Source organism: Crocodylus siamensis, chromosome 9 (assembly GCF_052110815.1).
Source record: "Crocodylus siamensis isolate JL-2025a chromosome 9, ASM5211081v1, whole genome shotgun sequence".
NCBI classification, from domain to species: Eukaryota; Metazoa; Chordata; order Crocodylia; family Crocodylidae; genus Crocodylus; species Crocodylus siamensis.
This window is the reverse complement of record NC_143403.1, coordinates 39,313,608-39,328,766: the sequence shown is the minus strand read 5'-3', so window position 1 is coordinate 39,328,766 and position 15,159 is coordinate 39,313,608. Positions and strand designations below refer to the sequence as shown.

General features: G+C 50.7%; 1 protein-coding gene across 6 annotated transcripts in view; it reads right to left on the bottom strand.

The window, feature by feature from the left end:
* MTSS2 (MTSS I-BAR domain containing 2) overlaps window positions 1-998 on the bottom strand; it is a 104,404-nt gene extending 103,406 nt beyond the window's left edge. For all 6 annotated transcript variants that reach the window (XM_090062502.1, XM_090062503.1, XM_090062504.1 and 3 more), the window contains exon 1: window positions 266-998. In XM_090062502.1, coding sequence (XP_089918628.1) covers window positions 266-334 — 69 coding nt within the window. In that variant the 5' untranslated portion in view covers window positions 335-998. The remainder of the gene's footprint in view (window positions 1-265) is intronic.
* Between the last annotated feature and the right edge of the window lie 14,161 nt (window positions 999-15,159).

The following is a 15,159-nucleotide window of genomic DNA, read 5'->3' as shown; positions in this document are numbered from 1 at the left end:
CCAGGCATTTCAATGAAAGATACAGATGCTAAAGCAGAGTCATAACCTTGAGTACAACCAGAGGTGCAGAGCTGCTCAGCCCAACCCTGTTCTGACTGCAGCCTGGCTGACTCACTACAATTTCGCTTTTAATTCAATACTGTTTACTGGTTTTCCAGCCCTGGGCGCCTCCCCCTCAACCCCTCTAATGTCTCTCCTAGTGATCTACCAGGCAAAACAGCTGTCATGCTGTATAATTTTCTTTTGACTGAAAAACAGATCTTACCTTCATGTCATTGATGATAGCTTGAAAAAGACCACCGAGGGCTCCACACTCCTTTTCCACTGTCTCCATAATCAAATCCCAGAGCAGCCAAAAGACAGAGAGGAAAATACCAATCTGTATTGCAATCCAGGTGAATGAACAAACAAAAAAGAATCCACCAGGAAATAACCAGAAAACAGGGCAAATTTTCAGGAGTGTCTCCAGTTCCAGCCCTTCTTCTTGTGATCCCGTCTGGATTTAAACCCTCCCCCCCCCCAAAAAAAAAGCCACGAGAAAACAATTTTAAAAGTATCCTGCTGTAGCCAGAAATGCAGCACTTAAAAAAAAAAAATCTAGCCTGCTTTTCAGTGAATCAGTCTCATTGCCAGTCCTCTCCTTGATTTCACTCTGGTTACTTCTTTTATTGCAACTGTCAGCCTCACCATTCAGCAGCTGCTCCCAGCTCCAGAGAAGATATCCAACCTCCTAAAGCCATCTTTTGGGAGAGGGCTGGTGCCTGGATGCTGAAATCTCCTCTCTCCTTCTCCCAGCCCAACCTGCCTCCACAGAAAAACAGCCCCCACCAGCAGGCCTTCACCCCACCAAAAAATAGAAAAGAAAGCCAGGCGAGGCCGAGAGATGCTGTGCAGCAAGGCAAAAGGGATAGGATCCTGGAAGGGCTGCGGGGGTCTGGGCTGGGGATTGTAGCAACCAGCGAAGAGATCCAGGCAGGCAGTGAGTGTAGCAAGGGAGCTGTAATCCGATAGGAGGGAGGGCTCGCCTGTCACATGGACTATGGAGGGAGTGACCCATTAGAGAGCAGAGGGAGGAGGGCACTTAACTGTGGGAAATTAAAAGCCAAGGTGGGGGGGAGCCTATTCACTGGGATCATTTGAGCTTTGAAATCTGAGCCCCAGGGCAGCCTAGGCTGGGGTTTTGTGCGCGGATCTAGGGCTGGGGGCTCTGGGATCTGACATAGCATCACAGCCCCTTCCTTCAGCCCGTCTCTGTTAAAAGGCCATTTCATCTACTTTGCCCTCATTAACTCGGAATTGCTTTTGCCCAGATTTACTGGGAGGTGCCCCTGGGTCAGGGCCCAGGAGATCACGGTGTTGTTTGGGAGGCTGACATACCACTGGGCCCTTAGGGTTGCTTGGGGGCCAGTTGGGGCAGGGCAGGTGTTGGATGCCAAGTCCCAGCTGGGGGAGTGAGGAAGACGTTGTCTTGGGGGATGGGGCTGACCTGTTCTCTTCCCCCAGACAGGGCTGCTGGAAAGGCTGCAGGCAGCTCTGGGGCCTTCCAGCAGGTGCCTGCTTCAGGTCAGGTTCAAGCAGACGAGCTCCCCATTGGCCAGGACGGGGCTGATTTCAGCAGGCTGAAGGGGGGGAGCCAGCTGATAGGGGCCTGGCAGGCTCCAAGGATTAGCTCCTGGCTACAGGGCTGGGAGGGGATTCCTTGAGGCCTGGGAGCCAGTGGTGCGCTGGCAGAGATTAGGTCAGGCAGGGACTGCTGCTTATCTGGAGGAAACAAACCCCTTTTTGTTGCCTTGTGCTCCAACAGCAAGAGCGATTTTTGTTTTGTTTTTTTTTAATTTGAGGCTTGACAATCCGCTATAATGCAAATGCTGGAGAGCATGCAAAGCCCTTTTCTGTCTCAAACCTCCCAGTATCCCCAGGGAAAAGGGACAGGGATGGTCCCTATCAAACCAGAAGAGCAGCCTACCTGCTGCTGCAAAGATATTCTCCCACACCCACCCCAGGGTGTGCCCCCTAAAGATAGCCAATGTAGGCTGCAGGGCAGACATTGCAGGTTGGCATCCCCTCCACAGGAGATGATCTTGGCACCTCTGTGTTTTAAGGAAGCTCAGAAAATGATTTTTTACCTGGCTGTCATTTTTATGCAGGGCTGAGGCAATACTCCAGGCCAGGCCCAGGCCCAAACCTCAGGATCCAAATTCATGCCTAAGCTCTTATCCAGAGACATAACTTGTCAGTACTACACTGGGCCCCTCTAGGTTTAAAGGAAGCAGAGTCCAAGCTGTGAGGAACCTGTGCCCCTGCCTTTTTCTCTGTGTAGATACAGCCTTGTTAGTCCCTCCCCTCTTGGCCAGATGCCTCAGAAACAGCCTTCTCTGCAGACAGCCCCATACCAGCAGTACCTAGACACATTTAAACCAGCTCTGAAGGAACCCTTGGTGAGGTCATTTTGCAGCTGTGCTGGGGACATGATGCAATCATCTGCAACGCAGCATTTGGCTTCTCCAGGGAGGAAACAGCTTTATTTTTGCAAGTTGGGAAGATCCAACTAGAGCCCTGGTATGCTGCAGAGTCATATCTGAATGAGGTATGATGCATGCTAGCAGCACTGCAACCACCCATGGTGTAGCAGCAAGGCCTTGGGGTTGAAGACAGTCTGTGAAACCCACCTGCCAAAGACAACACTTAAGCAACCTACCACTGTTGCACCTGTTGTGTGTTAAATATGTTACCTAGAGCACAGGAGGGCCCAGAGGCTGTGGTACACACACACGGGTAGATGTGGTCCAGGCCACAACCTGCCTACCATGCAAGGGGACAAGCACTGTTCAGCAGGCGAGGCAAGCAGCCCACACACAGAGGCAAGATGAATTTGGTTCATCACATTGATCAGTTTGCATCGATTTTGCCCAGCAGGCCCTCAGCTGAGCCAGTTTTCTCTTAGAGGTGGTTAAAGTTTTGGGGAGAAGCAATGGACGCATCCAATGAGGGCACTCCATGCCTCTGAGAGGGGGAGGTGGAATGAGGCCCAAAGGCTCTGGGAGAAGAAATGGCTGAGGCTGGTTTCAGCTAGAGTGTGTGGGGGAACATGACACATGACGAACCGGTCTTCTCCTGAGGAACATACATGGAAGGAGTATGAGGAAGCATTTGGGCTGGGGAAGGGAGTCCTCAATCCATCTGCATTTCAAAACTGCTTTTGCATCCTAAGGATCTCACAACTTTACCTCTAGCTGGGCTGAATAGGAACACTACCACCTACTATAGAAATGCAGGCAAGATGAGACAGCTTTGAGAAAGCATGTGCTAATCAGCTGACATCCTCCAGGACAGTGGTCAAGGCTGAATTTCTGCTCTACTACAGGTAGGTTCCTAATATGGTCTCAAGCCCATCACAGTCTCTCTGGGCCTTATTTCCCCATCCATGCTATGCAGATAGTACAGTATCACTGTCCTGCCTTCCTATGAAGTGTGATTAATATTGTGGCTTTGTCTACACTGCTATTTAGGGCCACCCTTAAGCCTATAGACACTGACAATCTATACTGAAAACCCCTTAGCTCCCCTTACCCCTCAGTAGGTCTCCTAAGAGTCCAAGGCCTGACACCAAGCCTCCTCCTTGGCCATCCCTCCCTGCAGTGCTTTTGAAACTCACCTGGGTACTAGAGGCTGCTTGCTTCTGGCAGATTTCATGAGGTCTCTCTCAATTCCTTGTTTCTAACTTCCAGCCTCTCTGCACCCTACCCCTCAGGTCTCTACTCCCATAGCTAAAGCCAAGTACAACAAGAGAGACGAACAGCAGACAGACCAATTGCTAGACGGGCTCTACTTGAGGAACAGGAAACCCAACATTTAGCTCCCCAGCTTAGCATGGGAGCACAAATGGCTTGGACTAGGTAAATGTGGCCCTTGCAGTATACAGATGTTATGTGGATGGGGCCACACAAACAAGGGAGGTAGAGAGAGTCTCTACCTCCTTATCCCCAGCTGAAAACCTGTGGGGTGCTCAGCAGGGAAGCAGGGTTGTTAGCAGGCTAGAATTAGCTTAGGACCCCTGATACTCCAGCTTTTGCAGAAAGTGTCCTGAGAGCTTTCATAACTACCCACAGGTAGGACGTCCCCCTCCAAGGGGGGAACAATTGTTTAATAGATAATTATTTAAAACCAAAGAGCAACTGATTGATGACGGCCTTTGTTTTGGGGAATAAAAGCAGCCATCTGAGGGAGTGTCATGGGACAGCTCTGCACAGTGTGGGTCCTGCAGGCAAAATCGCCTAGCACTGTCTGACCAGGAGAGTGAAGAATGGGAAGGTGTGAGCCAGGGCTCTGGGGTGTTCTGGAACAACCCACTTAGGATGTGCCTCGGCTTGAGACCAACAGAGTCTCAGTCCCCAGGGCTTGTGGCTGGTGTCCTTCCTGGGGAGTGGAGTAGGAGAGCTGATTTATAGATTTCTCTCTCATAAAAGGGGGTGAGGAAGGGATGGCTTGAACCGCCAATCGTGCTCGCTTTCCTGTGCTTGTTCTCTGGAGGACAATGGCTGAGGAGAACAAGCTGCATGCCATTCTCCGCTCTTAAATAAGTCTAGATCTCCTGGCCCAACTGGTTACCATAACAACCCCAAATGTCCAGGCTCTGGCCCTAAAGTGTAAACAACCTGAGCTGGAGCTGGGCACCCAGTGTGCAAACTTGCTGAGCAGCCCCAACTGGGGAAGGCAAACGCTACCCTTATTGAGCTGGAGTGAACTCACAAAGGATGCTCCTCAGGACAGGAGCAGATGTGACAGCAACACAAAGCAGTATCTGTCCAAACACCTGCGGGGCCCAGAGGCTCGTGTCAACACCACGAGACCCAGCGACCCCATTTCTCTCCCAGCTTCCCGCCCTTAGTCAGAACAGCCCAATTCAGGGCCCAGGGTAGCAGCCACCTAACAATTCCTTGACATGGTGAACAGTCCTTCACCTGCTGACAGGCAAAAGCTCTGCCCAGGGGAGGAAGGATTGTCCAGGGGTGAGCGTGCTGGCCTGGCTTCGAGTTCTTGCTCTGCCATGTGTGGCCTATGAAGCTAAGTGACTTGGCAAAGGTCCTGCAGGAAGCCAGTCTCGCTCTGTGCCTCAGTTCCTTCCCCCCCCTCCCACCCCATACAAGGGAGAACAACAGCATTGCCTTGCGTCTTGGGGGAGACTCAGATACTGAGGTAACAGGGGCTATGTCCACTGCTGAGACAAAGTTTGCTTTCTAATGGTACCTTCTCAAGCTGGCAGGACCCTGGCAGCACCACTATGGAAGACCTTAGCTGAAAGTTGTGCTGGCATCCACTTCAAAGTAAATAATCACTGCCACAGCCTGAAAAAGATGAGCAGTAGGTCCAGGGTATGTGAGCAAAGTGAAAGGAGAAATGCCAGACATTTCAGAGCAAAGGGCAAAGGCACCTCCTCCCAGCCAGAGCCACAACAGGAAGAATCATTTGTCCCTGGATGGTGGCAGCTCACATATTCTCCTTTGCAGCTGGATTTCAGATGCCTGGGGCCAGACTGACTCGCAGGCTGCAGCATGAGAGCAGTGGCAGAGGCTACACTGAAACAAACTTCCTACAAAGCTCAGTACCAGAGCGCTTAAGAGCATGGCTTGCAGCGATTACTTCTGTCAGTACATGCTGGGAGTGTTGGACCAAGTCACAAACTTTCCAGGACATAGACATGCAGGGACAGAGGAGTGGGAGTGAAGCAGGGGGTTGTCCAGGGGAAGACTCTAATGGCTCTACTTGAAAGATGGATCTGATTCCTGAGCCATAAGGAAATGTCCCCTCAACTCCAGTTTGCCCAAGAGGAGCTTTGCTCATCGTAGAGGGAGCCTTGGTCACAAACCAGGGAAGCCCCCTTTGGTTATGACCCTTTCCCCTTTGGATTGCTCCCCAAATCACCTTTTCCAGCAGCTCATGTGGAGCAAGGGGCAACTGCTGCTTTCTGCAGAGCCTTCTGGGGATTCAAGGGTATTCCAGCTGGAATATGCATCTTCAGGGGTTTGAAAGTCAGGGCAGTATGCTGCACTAAAGGCCAAATGGTACATCTTGGAGCAGGCAGGGCACAACTTCCTGATGCCTTCTAGCAAGGGACAAGCACTTCCCAGCAGGTGCAGGTAGCCCCACGCAGTGGGAACACCTGGTGCTCAAGGCAGGGGACAGCACTCTTTAGGTTTGCACCGAAGCAGAGCAGAGCTGAGTTGTCAAATGAGAGTGGAAATGTAGAGAGGGGGAAACCAAGGGCCCCAGTTTCCCTCCTGCTCACACAGGGTGGGGGGGGATGCCTGTCACTCATAATCAGGCTCCCAGGAACCACAGCTAGAACAGATCTGACGCTGGTCTCCCCACACTGAGGGGGCTGAGGAGGGGACTGTGAGGGAGCATGAGTACTCTGCCTCTGGATACTGGCCCACCAGCCAGCCACCCTTCATTGCAGCCCTCACTCCAGCTTGACAGGCGGAGATGGAGGGCTGGGCCTGTCTCATCGATGTGACATGCAACGTGAAGGCACTCTATGCCTGGCTGCTGCCCCTCCCCCCAACATCACCCCTCTGTTGACTGTGGTCTCAGACCCACTGGGTCTGGGCTGAGCGGTGACAGAGGAGGACTTACCTGGTGCTGAGCACAGGAGCTGAGGTTCTGCTGGCACAGGAGCAAAGGGTCTGGTGCTGGGACCTTGAGGCAGAACTTGCTCAAAGTCTGGACTTGTTCCTATCTGGATTTAGCTCCACGTGGAGTGAAGGTGGGGCACTGGGGTCCACATCTGAACTAAAGGTCTCAGATCAGGCTCCTTCTGGCCCTTCAGGCAACTTGAAAGCCCTTCTTGCTCTACTGAGACAAAGGTTTTACACAATAGGCCTGGTAGGAAAGACATTCCCTAGCACCGTGATTCTCAACTAGGAAGCCTTGAGATCCTTTCAGGCGTGCCACAAAGTGTCAGCACTGTGAGATGTACAAACATGATTCACAAGATAAACCCAGAGATTTCAAATAGTAATTCATAGTGTTAAAAACATTCTGACCTCTCGTGGTCTTTGAGAGTTCTTTGCAAACAGAATTACTCTATTATTTTTCCATAGTCAAAAAACAAGTGAAAAACAAGAGCCGGTGTTTTCTGAGGGGCACCTTGAGTCTAATGAGAACAAGAACCACTGGCCTGAACCTTCTCCCTGTGCTGGCCAACAGTTATATGGTCGCACTGCACAACTGAGCCCCCTCTGCAGACTTTTCATGACCAGAGAACCAGGCTGCTTGACAGGCTGCAGAGGGAAACTCCTTAACACCAAACTGCAGGCACAAGCATTTCAAGGGACTGTCATGCAGCTCAATCTGACAGCCTGCCTTCCCTTGGCAATGACAGTCAGCTTTAAGTATGTGCCTACCTCGCTGAATGAACAGGTGGGGCTGCTGCAGGCTGTGGCCAGCCGTGATGGACTTGCTTAGGGGCATGGTGCAGATGGGAGTTTGTGTGTGTGTGGGCACGGAAGCATGTTTGGGGTGGGGGGGATGACACCTTCTGATACTTAGGGCCTGGATAAAGAAGGAAAAATGAGAAAAAAAAATCAAGCATTATCTTCAGATGGCTGTCTGACATGTGAAAGGGCAATGCTGAGGGCAGGAGCTGAGGTTCCACCCATCCTCTTCCCACCAAAGAGGCGAGTGGGTTTGTGCAGAGCTTGCCCCTGGGCCAAGGCCTCTGCTGATGGTTCAGCATTGCACACATTGGGTCCAAGACTGCATACAGCAGCTGTGTGACTGGGGACTGGATGAGGCAGAAACTGTGGCAGGATTCCCCTGGCTCAGAGAAGCCAATACCAAAGGAAGACATGAGCCCCATGATGTAGGCAGACTGAATGGAGGGAGGGTCAGCTGCTGGCTTGTCCCCAAAGTCCAGTAAAGACCATAGCCAGAATTGGAATCAAACCCTTTCCCCTTCAGGCCTCAGTTTCTTAAGACTCACAGAGCAGACTGGAGGGCCCAGAAATTCCTTCTTACTTTTCTCCCCACCAGAGGAGCCCACATGCTTCAGAGTTTTTCCCCACTGGCCCCCCTATAACTTTGTCATAGGTTGGGAGGCAGCCGATCAGGCACAGCTGAGGCTGGGTCTAACTCTCCTCAGAGAATAAGCAACAATCTCTGGATGCTGGTCCTACCTGGTCAGGCTGTGCCATGCACAGACATGGTAAAATATGTACTCTGTCTCAGGCAGCTGTGTGATGTCAAGGGCCAAAGGCTGTTGTCTTTCTGGGGCACATTCCCCTTCCCCTGACACTTGGGGACAGGGAAAAGGCATAGCTCTTTCAGCTGTAAATGGGCAAATGCAAGTTGGTGAGAGACTGTTCTCTCAGTCAGGCATGCCCGGGGCTCAGATGACTGCCCACACCTTCCACTTCAACATAAGCCCTAAAGGAAGTGGGTGGGCTTATTGCTTACAGCAACCTCAGTCCTTGGCCTAAAACTTGGGGTGGGGGCTTGGCTCTCTCATGAGGCATCTGTGCTGCAGGGGAAGATACGTGTTACTATTTTCTCAACTATAATCAACGCACGCAGGCCAGTGAGAGCACACTCCTTGGCTTTCACTCTAGAGATCCCACTAGCAGGGGGACGTGCTCTACCAAGAATCAGCAGCCAGGGCCTTCAGGCCATGTCTAGAGCAGGGGTGGGCAAAATACGGCCTGCCAGCCAGATGTAGCCCGCCAAGCCATTCTATCCAGCCCACGGAGCCCCTAAAAAATTTAGAAAATTAATATTAATCTGCCCTGGGCTGCCTGTCATGCAGCCCTCGATAGCTTGCCAAAACTCAGTAAGCAGCCCTCTGCCCAAAATAATTGCCTGCCCCTATCTTAGAAGCTCTGGCTATTGGTCTACAGGTCAGACACCCCTAAGTACCACTACCTCACTAGAAACTTGTAGCCCTTCCACTAATAAACCACCACTCCCATCCAGCTGCTGTAAGAGGACACAGGGTACTCCACAGCAGTGTTTCTCAACCTTTTTTGTACCAGGACCCATTTATAAACATTGATGGCTAGGTCCCAACCCAGTGTCCCTCACTCCTGACCTGCTGCCCTCCACTCCCAGGTCCCAACTCCCCAGTGTGTGGGACAGGAGGTGGGGGGAGGCATGGGTGGGCATGGAGAGCCCCAAGCAGCCCCTTGCAGGCTAGAACTCCGCCAGCTTGCGAAGGAAAACCTAGAGTTTCCCATATTTTTCTCTTTTAAAGGAGAATCCATTTTTAAAGTTTGTTTGAGACTCTTTCATATATTCTTGCAATCCATGAGTTGAGAAATGCTGCTCCACAGGACAGCGGAGGCTGTGAACATTTTGCAATATCCAGACAGGAGAGCTGCAATTCTTTTTAAGCCGAATAATTCAATTTCTACTGCTGGCTCTTTTCTTTCACTTCTTCCAGCTCTGTTTGTGGAGGGGGCTGGGATATTTGCAGGAAGCACTGTTCAGTGTGAAGGGGTTACTGATTGTTCACCTTGCCACATGGTGCCAACTATAGCCACAGAAAACAAAATAGCAAGATGCAAATAAGCAGCTCTTGATGCCACTTTGACTCTGGAGACTCTTTTCTATGCTGGAGCTGGTCAAGAACACCCATAAGGAAGTCATTAAAGCTCAGGCACTGGAACGCTGGCAGCCTGCTGGAATTTCTCCTCAATAAATTCTGTCCCTAGGTTTGGAAAAAGTGCAGCACCACAACTGTGGAAAGAGGCCACTCAGATGGCTGAGCTCAACAGTGCATCTCAGAGTGTGGGGGCTGCAGCACTGCCCTTCTTCAGAGCCCAGCACAGGCTTGCAGCCTGACCCCAAACCTACTAAGTCAACAGAAGTCTCTTGACTCCATGAGACTGGGCTTTGGATGCAAGCTCCCACCAGTTCAGAGATCACTGAAGGAGCTTGGCATCTTACATGCTTGGCTCTTTGCCTCTTCCCATTCATCAGACATTAGCGCTTCCAGGCACTGAAGTTACAGATACCTCATTCTGGGGGGCTGGCCTATTAAAATTAACCTGCTGTGACTTTATTTTAAAAGGACCTTTGTTAGGAATGAGAGGAATGCATTTGTTCTTTCCCTGTCAATTCGTGTTGCAGGGCTATTTAAACAACCCACCACCAAAGCCCAACCCCACTATAAATAAGCCAGCCACCATAAAAGCAGAGGTGGAGAAATAGGAGGCATATGTAAGCTTCTGCATACCCAGGGCTGAGAAGGAACAGGTGGGGATGCAGGCGAGATTTGTTTTCACAGAAGCCACCACAGAATGTCCTAAACATGGCTGCCCTTGTTCCAGCCATAACAGGAACTGGTTAAATGCTTAATTTAATGCTTGACAACATGGTAGCCCAGAAAAACATGGGTTTTGTGGGCATGTCATTGACAGCCTTCCAGGGATTCCCTCCTCCACTGACCCTATAAGGGAAGAGAAGGAAACATCCAAAGGCAGGAACAAGCTGTGGATATAGCAGACTGGACTGGAATGCAGTGAAAGGCAGAGACCCTGAACAGGATGTGAGATCAAAAGAGGTGGCACAGAGTGGCAAATTGCCTCTGAACTGGGTAGTTGGATCCAGGATCCAGTAACCGATGGATACATGGAAACCAGAACACTGCAGCAGACTCCAGATTTGTAAGCCAGGTTGTATTTGGGGCACCCACTGTCCCCTCTCATTCTGGAGGCTGTAACAAGTGGAAAATAAAGGCCCATTTCTCACTATCATAAAGGAGGGAATTTGGGAGACTGGACCACAACTTGGAGGTGTCAGAGATATGTCCGGAGTCAACCTGTGGCTCTGGGGGTGGTGTCATCAAGTGGGTTTTGACTTTTGAGCATGATCCACACTTCCAGAATAGGGGCATCCTGGGACATGATCTTTCATCTCTCTTCAGAAGTCTGTTCTCTTACAGGTTGGCTGATCTCCTATGAAGGGCTATAGACTAGCTTTGTCGGGGGATGGGGATGCAGATGACAGAGAGAACCTAGGATCAACAAGCTACAAACCATGTGCCAAAAAAACCCACGTAAGTACTAAGGGGCCTGATGGGCACCACAGGCATCCATCGTGGGGCTCTACTCTCTCTTCATATGTCTCTATGCTAATGCTAGGAGCATGGGGAACAAGCAGGAAGAACTCACCGTCCTGCTTACGAACAAGAACTTCAATTTAGTTGGACTAACTGAAACTTGGTGGGACTCTACCCACAATTGGCAGTAAGCATTGAGGGCTTTAGGCTGTACAGACATAACAGAAAGGAGAAAAGGGCAGGGGGGTGTTGCTCTCCCTGTGAAGGAGCAACATACATCCTCCATAATCAAGACGGGATCAGAGGAGGGGCAAATTGAGGCAATGTGGGTCAGAATGCAAGGGGGTCAAGGGGAAAGGGACTTGGTAGTGGGGGTCTACTACAGGCTGCCACATCAGGAGGAGAAGTTGGACCTGGAATTCTCCAGACAGCTTGCAGAGGCTGTATGGTCAGGGGACATGGTTGTCACGGGTGACCTAAACTACCCAGACATCTGCAGGGGGGAGCAGCCAGCTAGTTTCAACTGTTCATGTAGGTTTGTAACCTGCATACAGGACCTTCATCTAACACAGGAGGTATACGGTCCCACTTGGGGAAATGCCTTACTGGACTTGGTCCTGGCTACAGGGAATGACTTGGTGGGGGATCCAGTGTCACAAGGGTAACCTATTCACTATCCGGTGTAGGGTGGGCAAGATAAACAGTAGAGCAGACGTGCTAGACTTCAGAAAGGCTAACTTCAGCATACTCAAGAAATTAGTTAGTGAGGCACTGAAGAACAGGAGAATTGGTGAGATAGGAGTCCAGGAAGGGTTGTTCCTAAAGGGAGAAATCCTATGGGTGCAGGAGACTCTCTCTTTGCTCAGGAAAGGGGGCAAAGGGGCCAAGAAACCCTCTTGGCTGAGCAGGGAAATCCAGGAAAGCCTAGGGGCAAAAAGAGGCATATAGGCAATGGAAGCAGGTAGCCGCTACCAAGGAGGAGCATACTTACTTGGCCCGCACTTGCAGGGAGGCAGTCAGAAAGGCCAAAGCAGAAATGGAACTTAGGCTAGTAGCAAAAATTAAAGACAACAAAAAGTTCTTCTTCAAGCATATAGGGAACAAAAAGAAGGTGCAGGGTAGCATAGGACCCCTACAAGACAAACTAGGGCAATTAGTGACAGATAGCGGGGACAAAGCTGAGATCTTCAATGAGTTTTTTGCCTCTGTATTTCTGAACTCTGATCCGGACAAATCTCCCAATTGGATCATAGACAGGTATAAAGGGGAAACCAGCCTACCAACTGTTAGCACCAACTTAGTGAAGAGACACTTAGAGGGGCTGGATGTGTTCAGGTCAGCAGGTCCAGATGAACTTCATCCAAGGATACTGAAGGAATTAGCCAGTGTCATAACAGAGCCACTGGCATAGCTGTCTGAGCACTCTTTGTGCTCAGGTCAGGTCCCAGAGGACTGGAGAAGGGCCAATGTGTTCCCTATTTTCAAGAACAGGAGGAAGGAGGATCCAGGTAACTACAGACCAGTTAGTCTCACCTCTATCTGCAGGAAAACCTTTAAAATTTATTAAGGATCACATTTGTGGGAGTCCAGTGGGAAAAGCAATGCTAAAGGGAAAACCAGCATGGATTCATAGCAGGTAGATCATGCCCGACTAACCTTATTTCTTTTTATGACCAGGTCACAAAATGCTTAAATGCAGGAGTCGAGGTAGATGTCATCTACTTGGATTTTAAGAAGGCCTTTGATACACTATCTCATTCTATTCTCACAGATGAACTGACAGGCTGTGATGTAGATGATTACAGTCAGGTGGGTAGCAAATTGGCTTAGGGGCTGCACCCAGAGAGTGGTGGTGGATGGGTCGGTATCGACCTGGAAAGATGTGGGCAGTGGAGTCCCACAAGGCTTGGTTCTTGGACTGGTGCTGTTCAATGTCTTCATCAGTGACTTGGATGAGGGTGTGGAAAGCACTCTGTCCAAATTCGCAGATGATACCAAATTATGGGGTAAAGTTAAAACACCAGAGGGTAGGCAACAAATCCAGGCAGATCTGGACAGGTTGGAAGAGTGGGTGGAACAGAATAGGATCCAGTTCAATAAGGACAAATGCAAGGTGCTGCACCTAGGGAGGAATCCCCAGCACGCTTACAGACTAGGGGATGACCTCAGCAGCACAGCAGCAAAAAGGGATCTCGGAGTCACTGTTGACTCCAAGATGAACATGAATTGTCCACGTAATGAAGCGATCAGTAAAGCTAACCTCACTTTAGCATGCATTAGCAAGTGCATGACAGACAGTTCCAGGGAGGTGATACTTCCCCTTCTGCAGCATTGGTCAGGCTGTAGTTGGAGTACTGTGTCCAGTTTTGGATACCACACTTCAAGAGGGGTGTGGATAATCTCAAGAGCGTTCAGAGGAAGGCCACTTGTATGGTTAGGGGCCTGCAGGCAAAGCCCTATGATGACAGACTGAGGGCCCTGGATCTCTTCAGCCTCTGCAAGAGAAAGCTGAGAGGTGATCTTGTGACTGCCTACAAATTCATTGGGGGGGGGGAAGGGGGGTGCCCGGCAGTGTAGCAAGGAATAGGAGATGCTTTGTTTATCAGGGCAATCCTTGGAGTAGCTAGGAACAAAGGCCACAAACTGATGAAGAGCAGATTTAGGTTATATATCAGGAAGAACTTCTTTACGGTAAGGGTTGGCAGAATCTGGAATGGGGTTCCAAGGGAAGTGGTGCTCTCTCCTACCTTGGGGGTCTTCAAGAGGAGGCTAGACATGCACCTGGCTGGGGTCTTTTGACCCCAGTGCTCTTTGCTGTCCAGGGCAGGGGGCTGGACTCGATGATCTGCTAAGGTCCCTTCCAACCCAAACATCCAAGAATAATATGGTGTTCAGGAGCTCTTAGACGTCTGTAGATGTGAAAGGTCAGGGTCACAGAGGAGAATGACATGAAGTTCACACCAGTAGGCTGCACTAGGGAAAAAGGCAGTAAATTGCACTTGGGGCATAACCAGTCAAACAAGAGGTGACAATCTGGCAGCTGCAGCATGGGAAGGAATTGGGTAGCACAAGGGTAAGACATTTAATAGATTCATAGACATTAGGGCTGGAAGGGACCTCAGAAGATCGAGTCCAGCCCCCTGCCCAGGGGCAGGAAGTCAGCAAGGGTCATAGGATCCCAGCAAGATAAACATCCAAATGTCTCTTGAAGGCGTTCAAAGTTGGTGCTTGAACCATCTCCGGCAGCAGGCTATTCCAGACCTTGGGGGGCTTGGACAGTAAAGAAATTCTTCCTTGCATCTGCCTGAAACTGGCCCCCGGTTCTATTCTGTGCACACCCTTGCAGTCACAGGAGATGGGGCCGGGGCCTTCTTCCAGGTGCTCCAGGGCAGGGAGATTGACCACCTCCCAGCCAGGAACATGGGGTCAGGGTTCAACCCCCCTCGGCGGCCTGGTCTGGTGCAGCCAAAGGCTCCAGCTACAGCAGATCCTCAAGGCCAGCTGCTACCCCTACACCTGGGGAGCACAACTGGGCACACTGCACACGTCCACAGCAAAGCCTGAAGTCCTCCTGCTTCATACCACAAACCGACCAACAGTGGAGAGAGGGCCTGGGAGACTTCCCTGAGGAATGCTGCTACTACTGGGTGCAGGATACCAGATCAAGTAGATCCCTTGGGTTGTTCCAGTCTGGCATTATGGGTCCTAGCTGGGGGTCAAACATACCCCAACCTCTTGCCAGTTTACCCCATTGTGAAGGCTCTTTTGAGTAGTTACACTGGGGCTGGGAAGTCTCAGCAGATCTTTACTAGGTGGGACATGTGCTGAGCTGGGTTATGACCTCTCAGAGTATTTCAAATGCTGAGCAAAGGGCAGGCTCGGACCATGTGGAAGGAAGGTTGTATTGCTTCCCTTTGCCTGGGACATAAATGGCAAACTTGGACCTGGTCTCAAAACACGAAGGAGGCACAGATATCGGGCTTGGTCTGTAGAGCCAAGTGCTCTGCACGGTCCCCAGGACTGAAGTCAAATGGGGCCCAGAGGGCTGCCCAAGTCCCCAGACTGTGATGGAGATTCCCAAGGAAAGGTACACACCAGGCAGGAAC